The sequence below is a fragment of the Girardinichthys multiradiatus genome, chromosome 5 (assembly GCF_021462225.1).
Source record: "Girardinichthys multiradiatus isolate DD_20200921_A chromosome 5, DD_fGirMul_XY1, whole genome shotgun sequence".
Taxonomy (NCBI): Eukaryota; Metazoa; Chordata; class Actinopteri; order Cyprinodontiformes; family Goodeidae; genus Girardinichthys; species Girardinichthys multiradiatus.
The window spans coordinates 30,603,828-30,621,766 of record NC_061798.1 but is presented as its reverse complement, the minus strand read 5'-3'; the positions used below and the strand labels follow the sequence as shown (position 1 = coordinate 30,621,766).

The following is a 17,939-nucleotide window of genomic DNA, read 5'->3' as shown; positions in this document are numbered from 1 at the left end:
TATCAAGGCACCTCAGTGGGAAGTCTGTGGGAAGGAAAAAGTGTGGCAGAAAACGCTGCACAACGAGAAGAGGTGACCGGATCCTGAGGAAGATTGTGGAGAAGGGCCTATTCCAGACCTTGGGGGACCTGCGGAAGCAGTGGACTGAGTCTGGAGTAGAAACATCCAGAGGCACCGTGCACAGGCGTGTGCAGGAAATGGGCTACAGGTGCCGCAATCCCCAGGTCAAGCCACTTTTGAACCAGAAACAGCGGCACAAGCGCCTGACCTGGGCTACAGAGAAGCAGCACTGGACTGTTGTGGTCCAAAGTACTTTTTTCGGATGAAAGCAAATTCTGCATGTCATTCGGAAATCAAGGTGCCAGAGTCTGGAGGAACACTGGGGAGAAGGAAATGCCAAAATGCCAGAAGTCCAGTGTCAAGTACCCACAGTCAGTGATGGTCTGGGGTGCCGTGTCAGCTGCTGGTGTTGGTCTACTGTGTTTTATCAAGGGCAGGGTCAATGCAGCTAGCTATGAGGAGATTTTGGAGCACTTCATGCTTCCATCTGCTGAAAAGCTTTATGGAGATGAAGATTTCATTTTTCAGCACAACCTGGCACCTGCTCACAGTGCCAAAACCACTGGTAAATGGTTTACTGACCATGGTATCACTGTGCTCAATTGGCCTGCCAACTCTCCTGACCTGAACCCCATAGAGAATCTGTGGGATATTGTGAAGAGAACGTTGAGAGACTCAAGACCCAACACTCTGGATGAGCTAAAGGCCGCTATCGAAGCATCCTGGGCCTCCATAAGACCTCAGCAGTGCCACAGGCTGATTGCCTCCATGCCACACCGCATTGAAGCAGTCATTTCTGCCAAAGGATTCCCGACCAAGTATTGAGTGCATAACTGTACATGATTATTTGAAGGTTGACGTTTTTTGTATTAAAAACACTTTTCTTTTATTGGTCGGATGAAATATGCTAATTTTGTGAGATAGGAATTTTGGGTTTTCATGAGCTGTATGCCAAAATCATCCGTATTAAGACAATAAAAGACCTGAAATATTTCAGTTAGTGTGCAATGAATCTAAAATATATGAATGTTAAATTTTCATCATGACATTATGGAAAATAATGAACTTTATCTCAATATGCTAATATTTTGAGAAGGACCTGTATGGCGGTGTTGATGTCAGATTCTCTCAGCTAGGGGGAAACGCAAACTGACGTCACACAGGGGCCGAGCCTGTAATTAGCATACGCGTTTTTTTGCTGTCTGGAGCAGTTGGGGAAACGCAGATTGATGTAACAACGGAGCTTTTTGCAGCTACGCGGACCACGTTAGTGTTCCAGGATGATCTGCAGCAGGATGAGAGGCTAACAACAGACATGTGGACACCGCAGGGCGAACACCAGCAGCAGGCAGCAGTGGGAGAGATTTCCGGAGCAGCTAACAAAGAGGAGCGGTCTCGTTTGGAACAAAATAAGCTGCATCACAAAACCGTGGAGGCTGTTTTCAACCCCCGAGTTCTGATGCACAGATTAGGTTTGTATGTTTTCACGTCAGTTTCAGTTTAGAAACAGTTTCCAGGAGACTAACGGATGTAGCTTCCTAACAGGAAGCTATTGTCTGTGTTAGCAGCTTAGCTTGCTGACTGATGGGTCCTGACCGGGTCATTTAAACAAAAACAACTAGGTCTCCTTTTAATCACTCATTTACATATTAGGTTATGTTAATATAAGTTTCATCATTACTTTTTAAAAGCAAACTGAAAGCTAAAATAACAGCGTGGTTTTTTAAAGCTTTTTGCACCTTGACTTTTAACTTACACAGCAGTCTCTTTTATGCTAAATAGTACTGGCGTTTATAATACTTTCTGCCATTTTAGTCATTTTTTTCTTAAACAATCTAAAAGCGTTTTTTAAAGCATTGTCATGATGATTAAAGTGCTTCCCTTTGTGCTGTGAAATACCAACAACCAAGCGATGATACAATAATTTATGTCTAATTCAGGTTACATTTAAATTAGTTTATTTGTATAGTGCCAATTCACAACAAACATTGTATCAAACCACTTTACAAAAGAAAAACAATTCAACCCAATTATATAGACATATTCAAAGTCCATTACATACATTCCTATATGATCCTTGTTCTTCAGTATTTTCCTAACTTGGAGTTCAGCGGTATTTCTGCTATTAATAAATCTAGAATAAAATACATCTAACATTATCAAAATAGATGGCTTTATTCTTAACAGAAGACACATTTCATTACACACATTGTAAAACTGTTGAGAGCTATATTCCACAAAAAATGTTTTAAATGTTTGACAGAACACAATGTTTTTTTCAGATAGTTAAGAATAATTTGATAGTTTTGTGTAGTAGGTGTGTTTTAGATTATAAATAAAGATGAACATGGTTCTTAAATAGCTTAAAAGCAGTGAAATAGGCCTTTGCCTCAAGCTTCGGCGTCCTGTCGGTTGGTGAGAACCCTGAATAGTAACAAGATCTTTAAGCTTTCATTGAATCTACCATAATACTGTCATGTAACATCCCACCTTCTGCATATCTGGTCTGAATATACAGGGCTGCCACAGAAAAATAATAGAAATACCCTTTATTGTCCCTCAGTGTGGAAATTCAGGATTAATGAAGATTCCCAGGTGTAAGAGAAGACACAGATCCCCCATGAACAAACTGACTAAACTCCCAATGCCATAAGTAGTTTTATTTATTTGTTGGTAGCCGTATTTTTAGTAGTTTAGCATTATTTTTAAACCCAATTTTGTTTTAACCGTCTTACTTAATCCAGAGTTGTAATAAAGGAATAGAAAAAAAAAAAAATGTTTATTTTATAAAAACATTAGACAGTACCTGTGAGCAGCTAATGGTCAGCTGCAGACTTGTGAGATCTTAGCTACGAGATGCGTCATTACAGTCAAGTGAGGTTGGACAGACAGCAGAGTTGAGGAGGTGTCGGGGCCAAAAGGTATAATAGAATAACTTTTAGCCTCCCTTAACCAAACTGCCAGTTCTGTCCAGTGCCCTGATGACCCAGCAGAACCACCTGGATTCCTCTCTATCTACTAATTTGCTCTGGTGTACCTGTGGGACTATAGGTAGGATGTGTTGGTGTTGCAGAGGCAAGGGAGCTGAGGACGACAATAGCAATATCAGACACACATCTTATCTGCTGTAAATTATAAGGCAAACTGGTTACCTGATAATGTATTGTCATTTTCTGTAGATGTGAATATTACACTTCTGATTTGCAGTTAATACAAAACCATCTAGAATTAGTAGTGTTACCATAAAGTCAATACTGTGCACGTGTTCATAATTAGGGTGGTCACAAAGCAAAACAAAAGTGTTGTAGAGATATTACACCATGGTTGAACTGAGATTTAACAAAAAATTGTTATATAGGTACAAGTATAAACATTTATTTTACAATAACTTTGTATAGTTCTGAATGATACAATATTCTCTACTGGGTCTCACTAAAGAACAGATTTTCCTGGAAATCTGAATGTCATTTTTGGATGAAAGACCGAGAGCAAAAATGTTGATTAATATTATGTGTCCAGACGTGAAATTTATAATTTGCAGCACTGGTACCTTAAAACAAAACTGCTTTAATGAAACAATAATTAAACTAACCTCTTGATGATTACTGTACCTGTGACTGTAGTATATTTGACTCGTGTTCGAATACCTTTAAATATGGCAGCATATAAAACAAGTACTGTTGGTGATTTTGAAGTTTTTGGTTTTGTAGATCTTCAAAAAATTCTTTACTCTGTCCGGAGTTCTAGCACTAAAAGAAAAAAAAAAATGTATTACTTTAGCATGACAACACATGGACTATGCAGTGACCAAAAATGCTCAATTTCAAGTTTTTGAACCTTCGCTGAGTTGAATTATCTGCATGTCCCCTCTGGCTGGGGCTGGTATGTTGAGGTCATCAGGATGATTTTATCTACTTTATTGTGTTCCTCCTTCATTCAGGTGTTGTAGTCATCACATGTAGATGTTAGATGTAGTCAGATGTCTTCTGTACACTGAAAGGTAAATTTAATTTTTTGAAGGTGTTTTACAAATACTTTATCCCTTCAACAAATTTTTGACCTTGAAAGATAAATAACCCTCAGCTGATCATCTGTATGCCAAATGTAAGGCTGACAACTCTGTGGGAACCAGCTAGTCGCTAAAACCGTAGCTGGTGTTATTTTTATAGGTTCAACAAATGAAGTGAAATCTAACAAAGGTGCGTTTGCACAGCAGAACCCTTTTAGGGAACTCCGGTAGATTTTAGTGGTAGTTTTTCTCCTCCGTGTGTCCATTACAGCAACCAGGACCAAATCTGACAAATGCAGGTAGAAATCTGACTTAAACAGCCCGGTTATCTCCTTTTTCCATTGGTACCTACTCTATTCGGCTCATGTGATGTGATTTGTATGTGACACAAACACAACAACAGCCTTGACTGTTGCTCAGTCTATGGCTGTTGTCCACACCAAAATGCACCTTTCAGGCTACATCACTGAAACCAGTTGTCTATTGTGTCTATGATTAGCTCCTTTCACATCATTGTTCTGCAATGAACATATAACCACAGACCCATCATTACAGATCACTTTTTTCTTTTCACTTCATATGCCAAGATCTCAGGCTGTCTGTCAATGAATAGATTTTCAAATTCTGCTACTGGACTATACAGTATTAAATTGTCTTGGGCTAAAGTAGGAGTCTTTTGGACCCTTCAGGTCCAAGACCAGAACTAAACAAGGTGGGGCAACATTTAGTTTATATGCTCCTTACGTGTGGAACAAACTCCCTGAAAACCTGGGATGTGTAGAAACTGTTGGCTCCTTTGAATCAGGACAAAATATTTCTGTGTCCACTTGCTTTTAAATGAAGAACTCATCATTCAAATAGCTTCAGGAACAACAACACAGTCAAGACAGAGGAGGCCCGAGTCATTTTTGATCTCACAAACATAACACAAAGAATGTTTGTCTGATTATAATGTCACAGTTGACTAAAATGTACATACTTTGTTTATATACTTCCTGCAGATGTTCAGCAGATGCTGTTGGTTAAAGATGATGCTCCAAAAGACCAGAGTCCTGGTGTTGACCTCCAGGACCCAAAGCCCTTCCACATAAAGGAAGAACAGGAGGAGGTCTGCACCAGTCTGGAGGTAGAGCAACTCCGTAGGAGGGAGACCAATGTCATCAGATTTCCAGTCCTTGATTCTCCCATAAAGAGTGAGGATGATGAAGAGTCCCCTCTGTTCTCAAAGCTTTGTCAACCTATAAAGGTAGACGGATATTTCCCAGAAAAAGATGGTGGCGAATCAACAAGGAATCAAGACTGTGGAGATGCTACTAACTCCTCAGGGACTGAAGTCAGTGAGGATGATGAAGAGGATGATGATGCAGACTATCCTGCATTTCAGCTCAAACACTTGTTAGACACACAGCAGGAAACTAAGGTCATGGACAATGACCATGAGGAACAGATGGCTCCTGAGACGGGTGGAAACAATGGCAACAAATCTTTTGGCTACTCTGAGTTGGCCAAAATATTTGTTAGCCACCGCTCAAAATCTAGCCTGAAATGTAGTAGTGGTGATTGTGGTGAAACATTGAATGGAAGCAAAACATCAAACAGCCACCAGAAGATCCACACAGGCGAGAAACCTTTCTGTTGTGATATTTGTGAGCGCAGACATAACCAAAAGAATTATTTAAACGAACACATGAGAACCCACACAGGTGAGAAAAGTTTTTGTTGTGATCTTTGTGGAGAAACATTTAGGCATAAGGTAACATTAACCAGACATGCCAAAATACACAGAGGTGAAAAACCTTTTTGCTGTGAAATTTGTGGAAAAATATTTAATCTAAAATCATTGTTAAACAATCATAGGAGTATCCACACAGATAAGAAACATTATGCCTGTCGTGTTTGTGGACAAACATTTAATGAAAAGTCCATGTTAGATGCACACATTGGAATCCATACAGGACAGAAACCTTTTCCCTGTGATATTTGTGGAAACAGATTTCGTGTAAAGAAACATTTAAATGAACACATGAGAACCCACACAGGTGAGAAAAGGTTTTGTTGTGATCTTTGTGGTAAAACATTTGGCCATAAGATAACTCTAACTAGACATGCAAGAATACACACAGGGGAAAAGCCTTTTTGCTGTGATATTTGTGGAAAAATATTTAATCTAAACTCAACATTAAACAGTCACAGGAGGACCCACACAGGTGAGAAACCGTTTTGCTGTGATCATTGTGGAAAAAGATTTAGTCATATATCAAATTTGATCAAACACAGGATTATACACACTGATGAAAAACCGTATGGTTGTCAAGTTTGTGGACGTAAATTCAATCACAAATCATCGTTTAATGCACACATGAGAATCCACACAGGGCAGAAACATTTCTCCTGTGATATTTGTGGAAAGAGATTTCGTCTAAAGAAGTATTTAAATGAACACATGAGAACCCACACAGGCGAGAAACCTTTTTCTTGTGATCTTTGTGGAAAAAGATTTAATCAAACATCCACACTAAGAAGACACAGGAAGATCCACACAGGAAAAACTTTCTCCAGTGATATTTGTACAGAAGGATTTAGCCAAAAACAAACACCTGAGGATTCACACTGAAAACGTCAGCAATAAATGAATGGCCACTATTTTTTGTTGCCGACTAAACTACTTAAGATTTGCTTGACGAGACAGCCAAATCCAGAGGCTACCGCCGCGGTAGAAGTTTGAAGAAATATTCTTGCTTTACACAACACATAATCTCAGGGAGCTCGCTGGAGGGTGGTTTTCTGTTTAAGTTGCTAAAGCTAGTTGCCAGAACACACTAGTAGTTTAAATTACTTTTTTAGCATGGAATCAATTTTGTCTGTTTGTTACATCTAGCACATCCATCTTTCAGCTAACATACGTTTGCTCACACACACCCTTATACACGAGCATATACACACTGCTTAATTGTGATATTGCTGCATTGAGAAATATTTTGTCTTGCTAATGACTTTTTGTTTTTGTAGTTTTACTTGAGAGTCAGAGTTAATTGATGCATGCATTTTAAGTGTAAAGTTTGGGTATTGTATTAATAAATTCTGGTGTGATTTAAAGAGAAGCTGTGTTTATTCTTTATGTTTTCAGTGCTTCCTGATTGAAAGAGCATTGCTCGCATTCACTCCTATATTTGTTGCTCTGTAATACCACACCTTATCCAGGTTGGTTTTATACACTAAAGTATTTGCAGTGTTATCTTCGCCTAGCAACCATTCCGACCAATAGAATGACTGTGTACAACTGGTCATAGCCTTAGTGTGGTTGTGCATGTTTCCTTGTACTGAGTGTGCTTGTGTAGCTACAGTAGATTGCTACATCTCTTCCTACCACAGCCCATTGCATGTAGGGAAAAGTAACTTTAGCTTTCTGCTGCGTGTTACAATAGTCAAAATAACCATTTGTTTTCATCAATTTAGCAGTTTTCTAGCTGATCAAAACTTAGAAGGATTTTCACCATATGTGCTGCTACTCATAGCTTTTCATTGATTTACATGACAGCCAATCTGTGGTCCCTTCATCACTAAATATCTGCCAAACTCATCTTGAGCAGCTGTTTCTCATTTTACTTACACTTTTTTTAGGTCACATTTTGTTATTGAGGAAAATTCCTTTAAGTATGAAAGTAAGCAAGATGTGGCAAGAATATATAAAATCACATTGTAGGATTTTTTTAGGGATTTATTTGTAAATTATGGTCTAAAAAGTATTTGGTCTCCCACAAACAAGCAAGATGTCTGGCCCTCACAGACCTGTAACAACTTCTTTAAGAAGCTCTTCTGTCCTCCACTCGTTACCTGTGTTAATGGCACCTATTTGACATTGTTATCTGTATAAAAGACACCTGTCCACAGCCTCAAACAGTCAGACTTTAAACTCAACCATGGCCAAGACCAAAGAGCTGTCGAAGGACACCAAGAAGAAAATTGTAGGGCTGCACCAGGCTGGGAAGAGTGAATCTACAATAGGCAAGCAGGTTGGTGTGAATAAATCAAGTGTGGGAGCAATTGTAAGAAAATTGAAGACATTCAAGACCAGTGATAATCTCCCTCGATCTGGGGCCCCATGCAAGATCTCATCCCGTGGGGTCAAAATGATCCTGAGAACAGTGAGCAAAAATCCCAGAACTACACGGAGGGACCTGATGAATGACCTGCAGAGAGCTGGGACCAAAGAAACAAAGGCTACCATCAGTAACACACTACGCTGAGAGGGACTCATCCTGCAGTGCCAGGCGTCAGGTGTCAGAGAGCATATGGATCTCCTAGAAGAGGATTGGGAGAATATCTTGCGGTCAGATTAAACCAAAATAGAATTTTTTGGTACAAACTCAACTCATGTTTGGAGGAAGAAGAATGCTGAGTTGCATCCCAAGAACACCATACCTACTTTAAAGCTTGGGGGTGGAAACACCATGCTTTGGGGCTGTTTTCTGCAAAGGGAACATATTTGTTTTCAGGTGCTAGTCATAAAATTAGAATATCATGAAAAAAATGTATTTATTTTATTACTTCCATTCAAAAAGTGCAACTTGTATATTATATTCATTCATTACACACAGACTGATATATTTCAGATGTTTATTTCTTTTAATTTTGATGATTATAACTGACAACTAATTAAAACCCCAAATTCAGTATCTCAGAAAATTAGAATATTGTGAAAAGGTTCAATATTGAAGACATCTGGTGCCACACTAATTGGCTAATTAACTCAAAACACCTGCAAAGGCCTTTAAATGGTGTCTCAGTCACGTTTTGTAGGATACACAATCATGCTGGCTTGACAGTTGTCCAAAGACCAAGAGACGACCATTGACACCTTGCACCAGCAATCTTCCTACTATTAACATCTTCCTTTTTGTTGATTTAATTTAAAGCCCCATTAATCCGTCCTGTAGTCTCTTTAACTGCCTTATTGGTTGTCAATTGCCCCCTTTTATTTTTATATTTTGTATTTTATTTTAACTTGTATATGTGGCTGGTCTCGTATCTTATAGTCCAAAGTGGACAACTTTGAAAGTTATTCTATTACAACTACTGGTCATAAAATTAGAATATCATGAAAACATTTATTTATTTCAGTAATTCCATTCAAAAAGTGTAACTTGTATATTATATTCATTAATTACACACAGACTGATATATTTCAAATGTTTATTTCTTTTAATTTTGATGATTATAACTAACAACTAATTAAAACCCCAAATTCAGCATCTCAGAAAATTAAAATATTACTTAAGACCAATACAAAAAAAAAAGGATTTTTATAAATGTTGGCCAACTGAAAAGTATGAACATGAAAAGTATGAGGATGTACAGCACTCAATTTTATGTAAGCTTAGTGTAATTGTCCTGCTGGAAGGTGAACCTCTGCGTCACCTTCAAGACATTTGGAACTTCTCACAGGTTTTCTTCCAGGACTGCCCTACATTATGCTTTATTTCTCGCCCACTCCAATGTTTAAGTCCAGCTGCTCAAAACATTTTAAGTCTTATGAAGACTGCTCCAGAAATCTTTTACTCCACTAGAGGGAGATCTTTAGCTTCAATGTGCCTGCTCTTCCTAGAGCTTTGTGAGGCAGCTGATCTTCATCTTCAGAAGTAGCATTAAAGTATGAGGAACCTTCTAAATCTAAATCTAAACATAACTGTAAGAAGGTTCTCTATATCTGATAACAATGATGTGTGTGTGTGTTTTACAGAGAGCTAACAATCAGTACTGCTTCTACTTTAGTTCTGCTTTTCTGGGGCTGAAAAATATATTTTTCTTGCTTAATTTACATTTAAGTCTAAAGGTAATACTTAATGCATTAAAGCGCTGAATCATTTTCTGATAGAGGATCTCTTTTCTCCAAGAAGTCTCTGAGAAATCGTTTGTCTCTATTCTTAGAAAGATTTTGCTGCAAGTTAGGAGGTGCCACGACTGAGGATGTTATGAAACTCGGCTTCATGCACACATGCACAGTGCAGTCATCAGGTTTGTGCAGAGCACATCTTACAACACCCCAACTGTGAGCACAATGATTACCATAGAAATATGTATGTGTCTATTGATGCACTGGTGTACATGTAATTAAAGATTTGATTTTTGACTAAGACTGGGTATGGCTTGGTAAAAGTGAGTAAAATTATGCAAATAAAGGAATAGAATGCAGTCTTTTATCATTTTAGCTCACATGTTGTACATCTCCAACCATGTGACCAGTTTGCAGGTGGTTGGTCTAAACGTCATGCATATGCAGATAAGATTGCACTGGGGTTCTCTAATTATTGCACAATTGTGTTAATAAAAAAATGTGAACCAGTTTATTTCGTTGGTAGTTTTTTTTATAGGTTCAGTGGCTGATTTACCTTTTCCAGATTTTCCTTTTAAAGGGCAACCTGCAGTGGAATTAAGAAACGTGACTACAGCACAAAGATGAGATGGACAGAACTGCTTAAATTAATAAAAATGGGAGGGATTGATGAAGTTGCAAGATCTGAGGGAGTGACAGAAAAATAAAGAGGGAGGGAAAAGAGAAGAACAGAGACAAGCAGGACCAAAATCCAAGTTCCCTCTCTCTTCTTCCTCCCAGTGACTCCAGGGTGAGATCAAGAGATAGGTGAGTTCCACCTCAACACTTTGCTCTTTATTTTCTTTCTTTCCTCTTTTTCTCAGAATTTACTTTTAAGGTTATTTAGACAAAGACACTTGTAGTATTCTTATGGCTGTGCTTACTGATTTCCATCTGTTTGGTTTATGACAGCAGTTATTTGAACTTACCTTTCCTTCTTCAAATCACACCTTGTTTGTGCAGTTTTTACTTGTAGGAAGAATTATGCAAAACAACATATTAATAACAATTTAACTGATGCATTTAAGAAGAAGCATTTTAGAGTCTCACTAATCACTCATTTTTCTCAGTTTTCCTCCTAATACAAGGGATTAGAGGTAGACCATAATTTAACTCATCACTCCTAATTGACCAAAGCATTTCTCCACAGTCCAAATGTTTTTTTTTATGTGTGAGAACATTTTTTTATGACTGCGTTTATTTGCTTTTGTGTCTGTTGGCTAAATGCAAGCAGCTAAACTTGAGGGTTTGTGGGAAGCCAGAGTTTCCGTTGGCTGGATGAAGAGACTACTTTTAGCTTTGGTTATGACACCCTTCACCCTGACTGGTCCAGACTGCCTCTAAGCCTCTGTTCTTTCAATTTTTACTTAAGCATTTTTTTTTTTTAAAAGCATATGCCATAAATCTTTCAGCTTACTGGGGAGTGTCCCATTAAGGTTTTAAGAAAAGTTTCTAATTATATGTTCGCATGGTGTGGAATGTGAGCTCTGTGTCTGTGCATGATTTTTGGGATTTTTTGTGGTTGCATATGGGTATTTATTCAGGGTCTCCAGCTTTTTTATGTCACATTACCATCAGCCCTCCTTCACTCTTCATTCTGCCTGTCTGTCTCTACAGCAAGCATGCTGTCCCTCAGCTCCCTGTCCATCCTCCTCGTCTTGCTTCTCCTCCAGCCCCCACAGCTGTCTGCGCAGGATGTGCAGATACGTCTTGCAGGCGTCGGTCGGCGGAATGCAAACGAGGGACGTGTGGAGGTGTTCTACAATGGATCATGGGGCACAGTGTGCGACGACGAGGTGGATATTAAACTTTCCGATGTGCTGTGCCGACAACTGGGCTTCCAGCGCAGCTTTACCTGGGCACACAGTGCCAAGTTTGGCCAAGGACAAGGTAGGGCCAATCAGAAGATAGTAAATTGCTCACTGGCAGTGCCTTCCAAAAGTATTCACATGAAAATTTGTTACATAAACACACAGATTTTAAGGCGTTTTACTACTTTGTGCAGGACAAAAGAGGAAACATTTGTGAAGTGGACACATGGTTTTTAAAATTTTTTACAAGTGGAAATCTGAAATGTGTGGCATGCATTTGCATTCAACCACCATGTTTCAAAGCATTTATATCTGCAAATCTTATCGTAGTGTGCCTCTATCAGCTTTTGCCTATCTAGAAACTCTTTTAATTTTCTGTGAGCATCTAAGTCTTGCCAAAGATCGCCACAATTGAATTTAGAACTGGACTTTGACATGGCTGTTCTAAACATCTCTGGTATGTTGTCCTGCTGGAAGGTGAACCACTGGTCTACTCTAGGGTATTATACACCCTCCAGAAAGTTTTCCCCCACAATATTTGTTAATTTTGTTCCTTCCATTGTAAATTCTGCAGGTACAAGGTACTTTCCTTGGACCTGCTGAGGAAAACCCATCTCCCACATTATAATGTTGCCATCACCATGCTTTCCAGGGGGAATTCACTGTTAGGATTTCTCCCACACTTTTTGCTTGTAGTCCATAGTCTTCAATTTTGGTCTCAACCTACCAGAGTACCTTCTACTGCATATTTGCTGTGTCCCATTCAAGGCTTGTGGTTAACCCTAAACAAGTTTTCTTATGCCTTGCTTTTATCAATGACTTTCTTCTTCTACCTATTTGTCTATAAATATGTTATTGGTGGAGTGCATTGCAAATACTTATCCTGCCAACAGAGTCCCCCACCTGAGCAGTGGAACTTTGCAGTTCCTCAAGAGCCATGGGCCTCATGGCTGCTAATCTGATTAATGATCTCCTTTCCAGCCTGTCACTTCAGATAGGCATCCATTTCTTGGTAGGTATCCAGTTGTTCCATACTCTTTCCATTTTTGGATGATGGATTGAGCAATGGTCTGTGAGATATTCAAAGCTTGGGATATAGTTTTATAATGTAACTCTGCTTTCAACTTCTCCACAATTTTCTCCCTGACCTGTCTGATGTGTTCCTTGGTCTTGATGATGCTATTTGTTCTCTTACAATTTCTTAAGGCCTTCACAGGATAAGCAGATTTAAGTTGAGAATAAATTACACACAGCTAGACTCTTTTTGCTTTTTGCACAAGATTTTGTTTAGGGGTATTTAGGGGGTTTATTTAGGAGTAAAGTAGTTCAAATACAAATGCATTTTCAGATTGTCATCAGTAAAAGATTCTGAAAGCCATGGGTTGTTTTTCATGCATTTTACAATTATAGAATCCCAATAAAATAGATTACGTATCAAAGGGTATGAAGGTTTTAGCAATCCACTGTATTTCTTTATTTTTTATGAATAATAATAACTGGGCTTTATTTTATAGGTCGGATCTGGTTAGACAATGTGCGCTGTCGGGGTTCAGAGGCCTCTGTTGCACAGTGTCACTTCAGTGGTTGGGGAATCAATGACTGCACCCATGGTGAGGACCTGGGTATCATTTGCAGCCCAGAAAGAAGACCTGGCTTCCCCCCTGTCACTTTAGAGGAGGCCCCTTCATCTTCAGGTCAACAGCCAAGCCAACAAAGACAAAGAAACCCATCATCACCCCCATCACAGCCTGTGGCCCCAGCAAACTCTCCCTCTAACTCCACAAGAGGCCATGAGATTGCCCTTCATCGCAGCAGCTCTTCCTCCCGTCGCGGAGGCATCTCCCCATGGGAAAATGGCCACGAGATCCAGATCTCCAGGCGAAATCGAGGTGGTTCGAGAGCAAGTCAGCAGACTAGTCCAGCACTGCCGCGAGGTCACCAGCTGCCCTCACGCCTGGCAAACAGCGACTCTTACAGGCAGAGGGAGGAAACGAGAAGGAGAAATCCACAGGTTGCGAGGCAGGAGCCTGAAGTGCAGATGAACAGGCAGCCCCAACCTCAGCCTCCTGCCCAGATCCACTCTGAAAGGAGGAGTGACAGGCATCAGCAGCTTAGTGGAAATCATGTGGAACCAGACCCAGTTTATCCAGATGTGGATCTAGAGACTGATGCACAATACACACAGGTAAAACACACACTCACAACCATGCAACACACCCAGTCTGGTTTGGCACGGATTTGAACCGGCATGTCATTTGTGGTGCCACAGGCTAGCAAGCATATATATAATTAGAGACGTACCTAAAACCTCGAGCTTCTCCAGATTCACGTTTTGGGCACCAGGATGTTCTGAAGTTTAGCCTAACCACCGGTGGCTCGTTTTCTAAAGGAAACATCTCAGATCAGAGGAAATTAAACCATTTGTCACTCATGTTTGACCCACCCCCTGCCTCCCCCCTTTTTTTTTTCCCATTTGCAGACATGACATTTTTTTACTGGTTTGTAAGCATCCTGACACATTTACTAAACTGTGTCTTTACTGTTAGTTTCCTTCCTGCTGCCCAGAGCATGGTATTTGCATGATTAGAGAGGGTGATGATTAAGGCATGTTATCTTTTTTTTGTTTTTCTCTCGATTGCGTGCTGTCTGCTGCCATTTATTCAAACAAAGTGACAACGGTTTGCGTGAGAGTTGCAGTAAGTTTAAGTACTTCATCCTGGTGCATCACCAAACGTTCTTCTATTAAGAGTTGATGCCAAAGTCCTAAAAAATATATATATACACAAAGTTTTTTAAAACAGTAGCAAAATGGATCTACTTATCTGTTAAAAACACACACAGGGATCTGAAAGGATTTACCTGGAGGAAGCTCGTCTTCGGCCCGTGCTGTCCGGCAACCATGGTGGTCTGGTGAGGGAGGGAGTCCTGGAAGTGAAGCATGCTGGGAAGTGGCGTCATGTGTGCAACCATGGTTGGGACTTGAGCAGCAGCCGTGTTGTGTGTGGCATGTTGGGGTTTCCGGCAGCAGAGCCGTTTGACCAAAATGCTTACAGGTAAAGTATGTGAGGGTGGGCAGGACAGAGGAGTGAGGAGGTCATGGAAATAAGGCATCTGCAGAAACTTTTCTTTCCTGTATGTGTATTTTATGAAAAGGATATAAAAAGTGAATGGAGGTGTAATTCACTGTATAGGTTACAGTCCGTGTCTGGTTTGCTGGTTAAACCCCCCTGTAGTAGAGGTTAACCGAAGCAACTGTCGTTAGTTCAACCACACTTGGCACAATGTGTCCACAGTGACATTACTTAGGTCCAGCTGTCCGCCAGGTCTGCCTCCCTCATCAACTGAGTGAGCCTCATCTCAGACCTTTTAAAATAGTTCTTCAAAGCATATAATTAATGTCAGTCAGACTGCAAATTATCATCCTTCTCATGATGTCTATCTTTATATAAGCAGTACAGTGAAAAACATTTTGTTTTTTGTTGCCGTTAAATATTATAGATCATCAAACACATTTTATTATCAGACAAACATAACATGAGATGAACCATGATTTAATTTATTAAGTAAAATAAAGCAGTCCAAACCAAAACTAGCCCTATGTAAAAGGGTATTTTCCTAAACCTAATTACTGGTTCAGCAACCCTTGGCTGCACAAATACCATCTAGTGTTTCCAATAACTGACAATGAGACTTTTACATCACTGTGGATGAATTTGGACCCACTTCTCCTTGCACAGTTGTTTTAATCCAAATATAATGGAGTGAGCATGAATGCCACAGCATTTCAATCAGATTTAAGTGCAGACTTTGACTAGGCCACTCCAAAACCTTCATTATGTTTTGTGTTCTTGATTCATTTAAAGGTGAACTTGCAAATGATTGTTTTGGTTTCTGCATAACCCAATTTTGCGTGAGCTTAAGGTCACAAACAGATGGCCAGACATTCAACTTTAGACTTTTCTGCTAGAGAACAGAATTCATGTTTCTATCACATCTATCATCGTGATGTTTTGGCAATGTGAAACTAGCCCTTGTGTTCTTTTCGGTCAGCTTTGGTTTAACTTTATGTTGTCAGGCAGGTTGTATTTAGAAATTTGATTGTCTGGCTGTAATCAGTCTTGGGCATTGCTGTTAAAACCAAACTCAGCTTTAAGTAAACTAGTTAATTACGGTTAATTAATGATTTAACAAGGGGGAGCCATTACTTTTTCACAAACAGGGTTTTGTATTTACTTCTTTTATCTTTTTCTGATACTAAAATTAGTTTGATGATCTGAAACATTTACTGTGGGTGTGAAAGAAAAGGAAAAACAGAAGACATTTTAAAGATAATTTTTCACAACAATTTCATTTATAGTTATTAATACTAATGCTAAAGATAGGTAAATACATTGCAATATATCCATTTATTATGATGGAAGAAGTATTATCTCACTGAAAACTTTTGAAAAATCCAACTTTGGAGTACATTAATTCACATGGACACAGTTTTTCTGGTGTTTAAATATGACATGAAAGGGAAGCAAATTTCCATTCAAAACACCCTTCAAAACAAAGACAAATAAAATAATTATCTACATTCAAATAGGTTAGACATGTGATTTATTTATTGGTCTAGAAATACCTACAACAAAACAGCCAGTCCCCAAAACCTGCCTAAATCTACAGGCAGAGCAATAATCAAAAGGTTAATGTACCTGTGATAAACAAGGCTGAATGAGGAACACAGTCAATAGGTCTGAAGAGGGATCAGAACCACAATCAAGAAAAATACAGTGTAATAAAAAGAAAATAGCAGAAATAAATCAAATTACACATAAGATTTCAGCTTTTACGTTTATTTATCTTCATAATCCATCATAATACTTAATTTTCAAGAGACACTAAAACTGTATAGATTAGGCACATAGGTACCAAATGCTTTGTTTATGTTTTCAGAATGTAAGATGGTTCAGAATGAAACGGGAAAGAGGGAGCCGAACAGTGGCATTAATGGACAAAGAGGCAAATTGACCTGGATCCATAGGTGGACAGAAACAGGGCTCCAAATAAAGGCTAAAACTGCTTTGTAATAGATCTGATACCGCTTAATAAAACCCAGTGCAACCAGCGGTCTTCAGAAGTCACTTAATTGATAAATATAACTAAACGTCCTGCACACGTTCAGTCTTTGCTTTGAAAATAATACTAAAAATCTTAACATATGTTCAAAGAATTCAGCCATACTTATGTGGCTACACCAGAACCATCAGTACAGACTGAAGAGTTTTTTCTGCTCATAACTCTTCTGTTATCCATCAAACCAAAATCATTTGCTCCACTAATAGCACAGAGTGGGAATGTCAATATTTTTGTGTGTATAACTCTTTTGAATCTGTCTGCACCTACACAAACTTTCAAAGCCCTTAAAAACATACCATCAAATCCCCCAACACCTCACTTACGCCCACAATTAATACATCCTCAGCTATTTCCAAAACCGTGTCCTTAAATGCACACAAATATGCATGCAAACACACACAAACTCATGCTGAAGCAAACACAGTCTTCCGTGAGTCTGACTGCCCACAGAGGTCTTTTTAGGGCTCGGCTAACATAAGGACTGCACTGACCGCCGGTCTGCAAAGTACCATCTGTCTCTCCGTGTGAGAGACCAATAATTACCCCTTGTGTCCCGAGGAGCAGAAAACAAGCTGCTTCTCCTCCGCTGCCCCATAAAAACACCATAAAGTGTCTCTTAAAGCTTGTTGTTTGTATCTTTGCTGCCAACCTGATCAGAATTCTCTGGAAGAAGACATGTTGTGTTCAAATGGATTGTTTCTAGTTAAACAAACAGATGAGGAGGTAGGATGGAGTGTTGTAAGAAGAAATGTCTGTTTTATTCAAGTTTGCTTTTCTATTTGTTTTACTGAGCGGTCATCAAAGGTAAATTAGTAGGAATATTAATTATGGACTTGTTTGGTTTTCTGTCAAACTAAACAAAATGCTTGCATAACCAACAGCAGCCTCCACAAATTCCTCAGAATCACCCGGAGAAGAAACATCACTGATTTGTGCCAAAAACCAATCTAGCAGCTTGTACATAAACTGAACAGGACTGAGAATCTTGTTTGTTTTTTTATCAACCTCCACCCCATCTGGGAAATGACTGAAGCAAATATTTTTTTCCAACAGTAAACATACAAGG

General features: G+C 39.2%; 2 protein-coding genes across 2 annotated transcripts in view; both read left to right on the top strand.

The window, feature by feature from the left end:
• Positions 1-1,181: 1,181 nt before the first annotated feature.
• Positions 1,182-7,170, top strand: LOC124867881 (gastrula zinc finger protein XlCGF26.1-like). Its single transcript, XM_047364558.1, has 2 exons — positions 1,182-1,532; positions 5,071-7,170. Exons 1-2 carry the CDS (start codon positions 1,376-1,378, stop codon positions 6,681-6,683), a joined length of 1,770 nt encoding a protein of 589 aa, XP_047220514.1. The 5' UTR covers positions 1,182-1,375; the 3' UTR covers positions 6,684-7,170.
• Positions 7,171-10,575: 3,405 nt separating this feature from the next.
• Positions 10,576-17,939, top strand: part of LOC124867684 (lysyl oxidase homolog 4-like) — a 32,699-nt gene continuing 25,335 nt past the window's right edge. The window contains exons 1-4 of the mRNA XM_047364249.1: positions 10,576-10,709; positions 11,559-11,831; positions 13,267-13,937; positions 14,594-14,805. Of these exons, the coding sequence (XP_047220205.1) occupies positions 11,564-11,831; positions 13,267-13,937; positions 14,594-14,805 (1,151 nt within the window). The 5' untranslated portion in view covers positions 10,576-10,709; positions 11,559-11,563. The remainder of the gene's footprint in view (positions 10,710-11,558; positions 11,832-13,266; positions 13,938-14,593; positions 14,806-17,939) is intronic.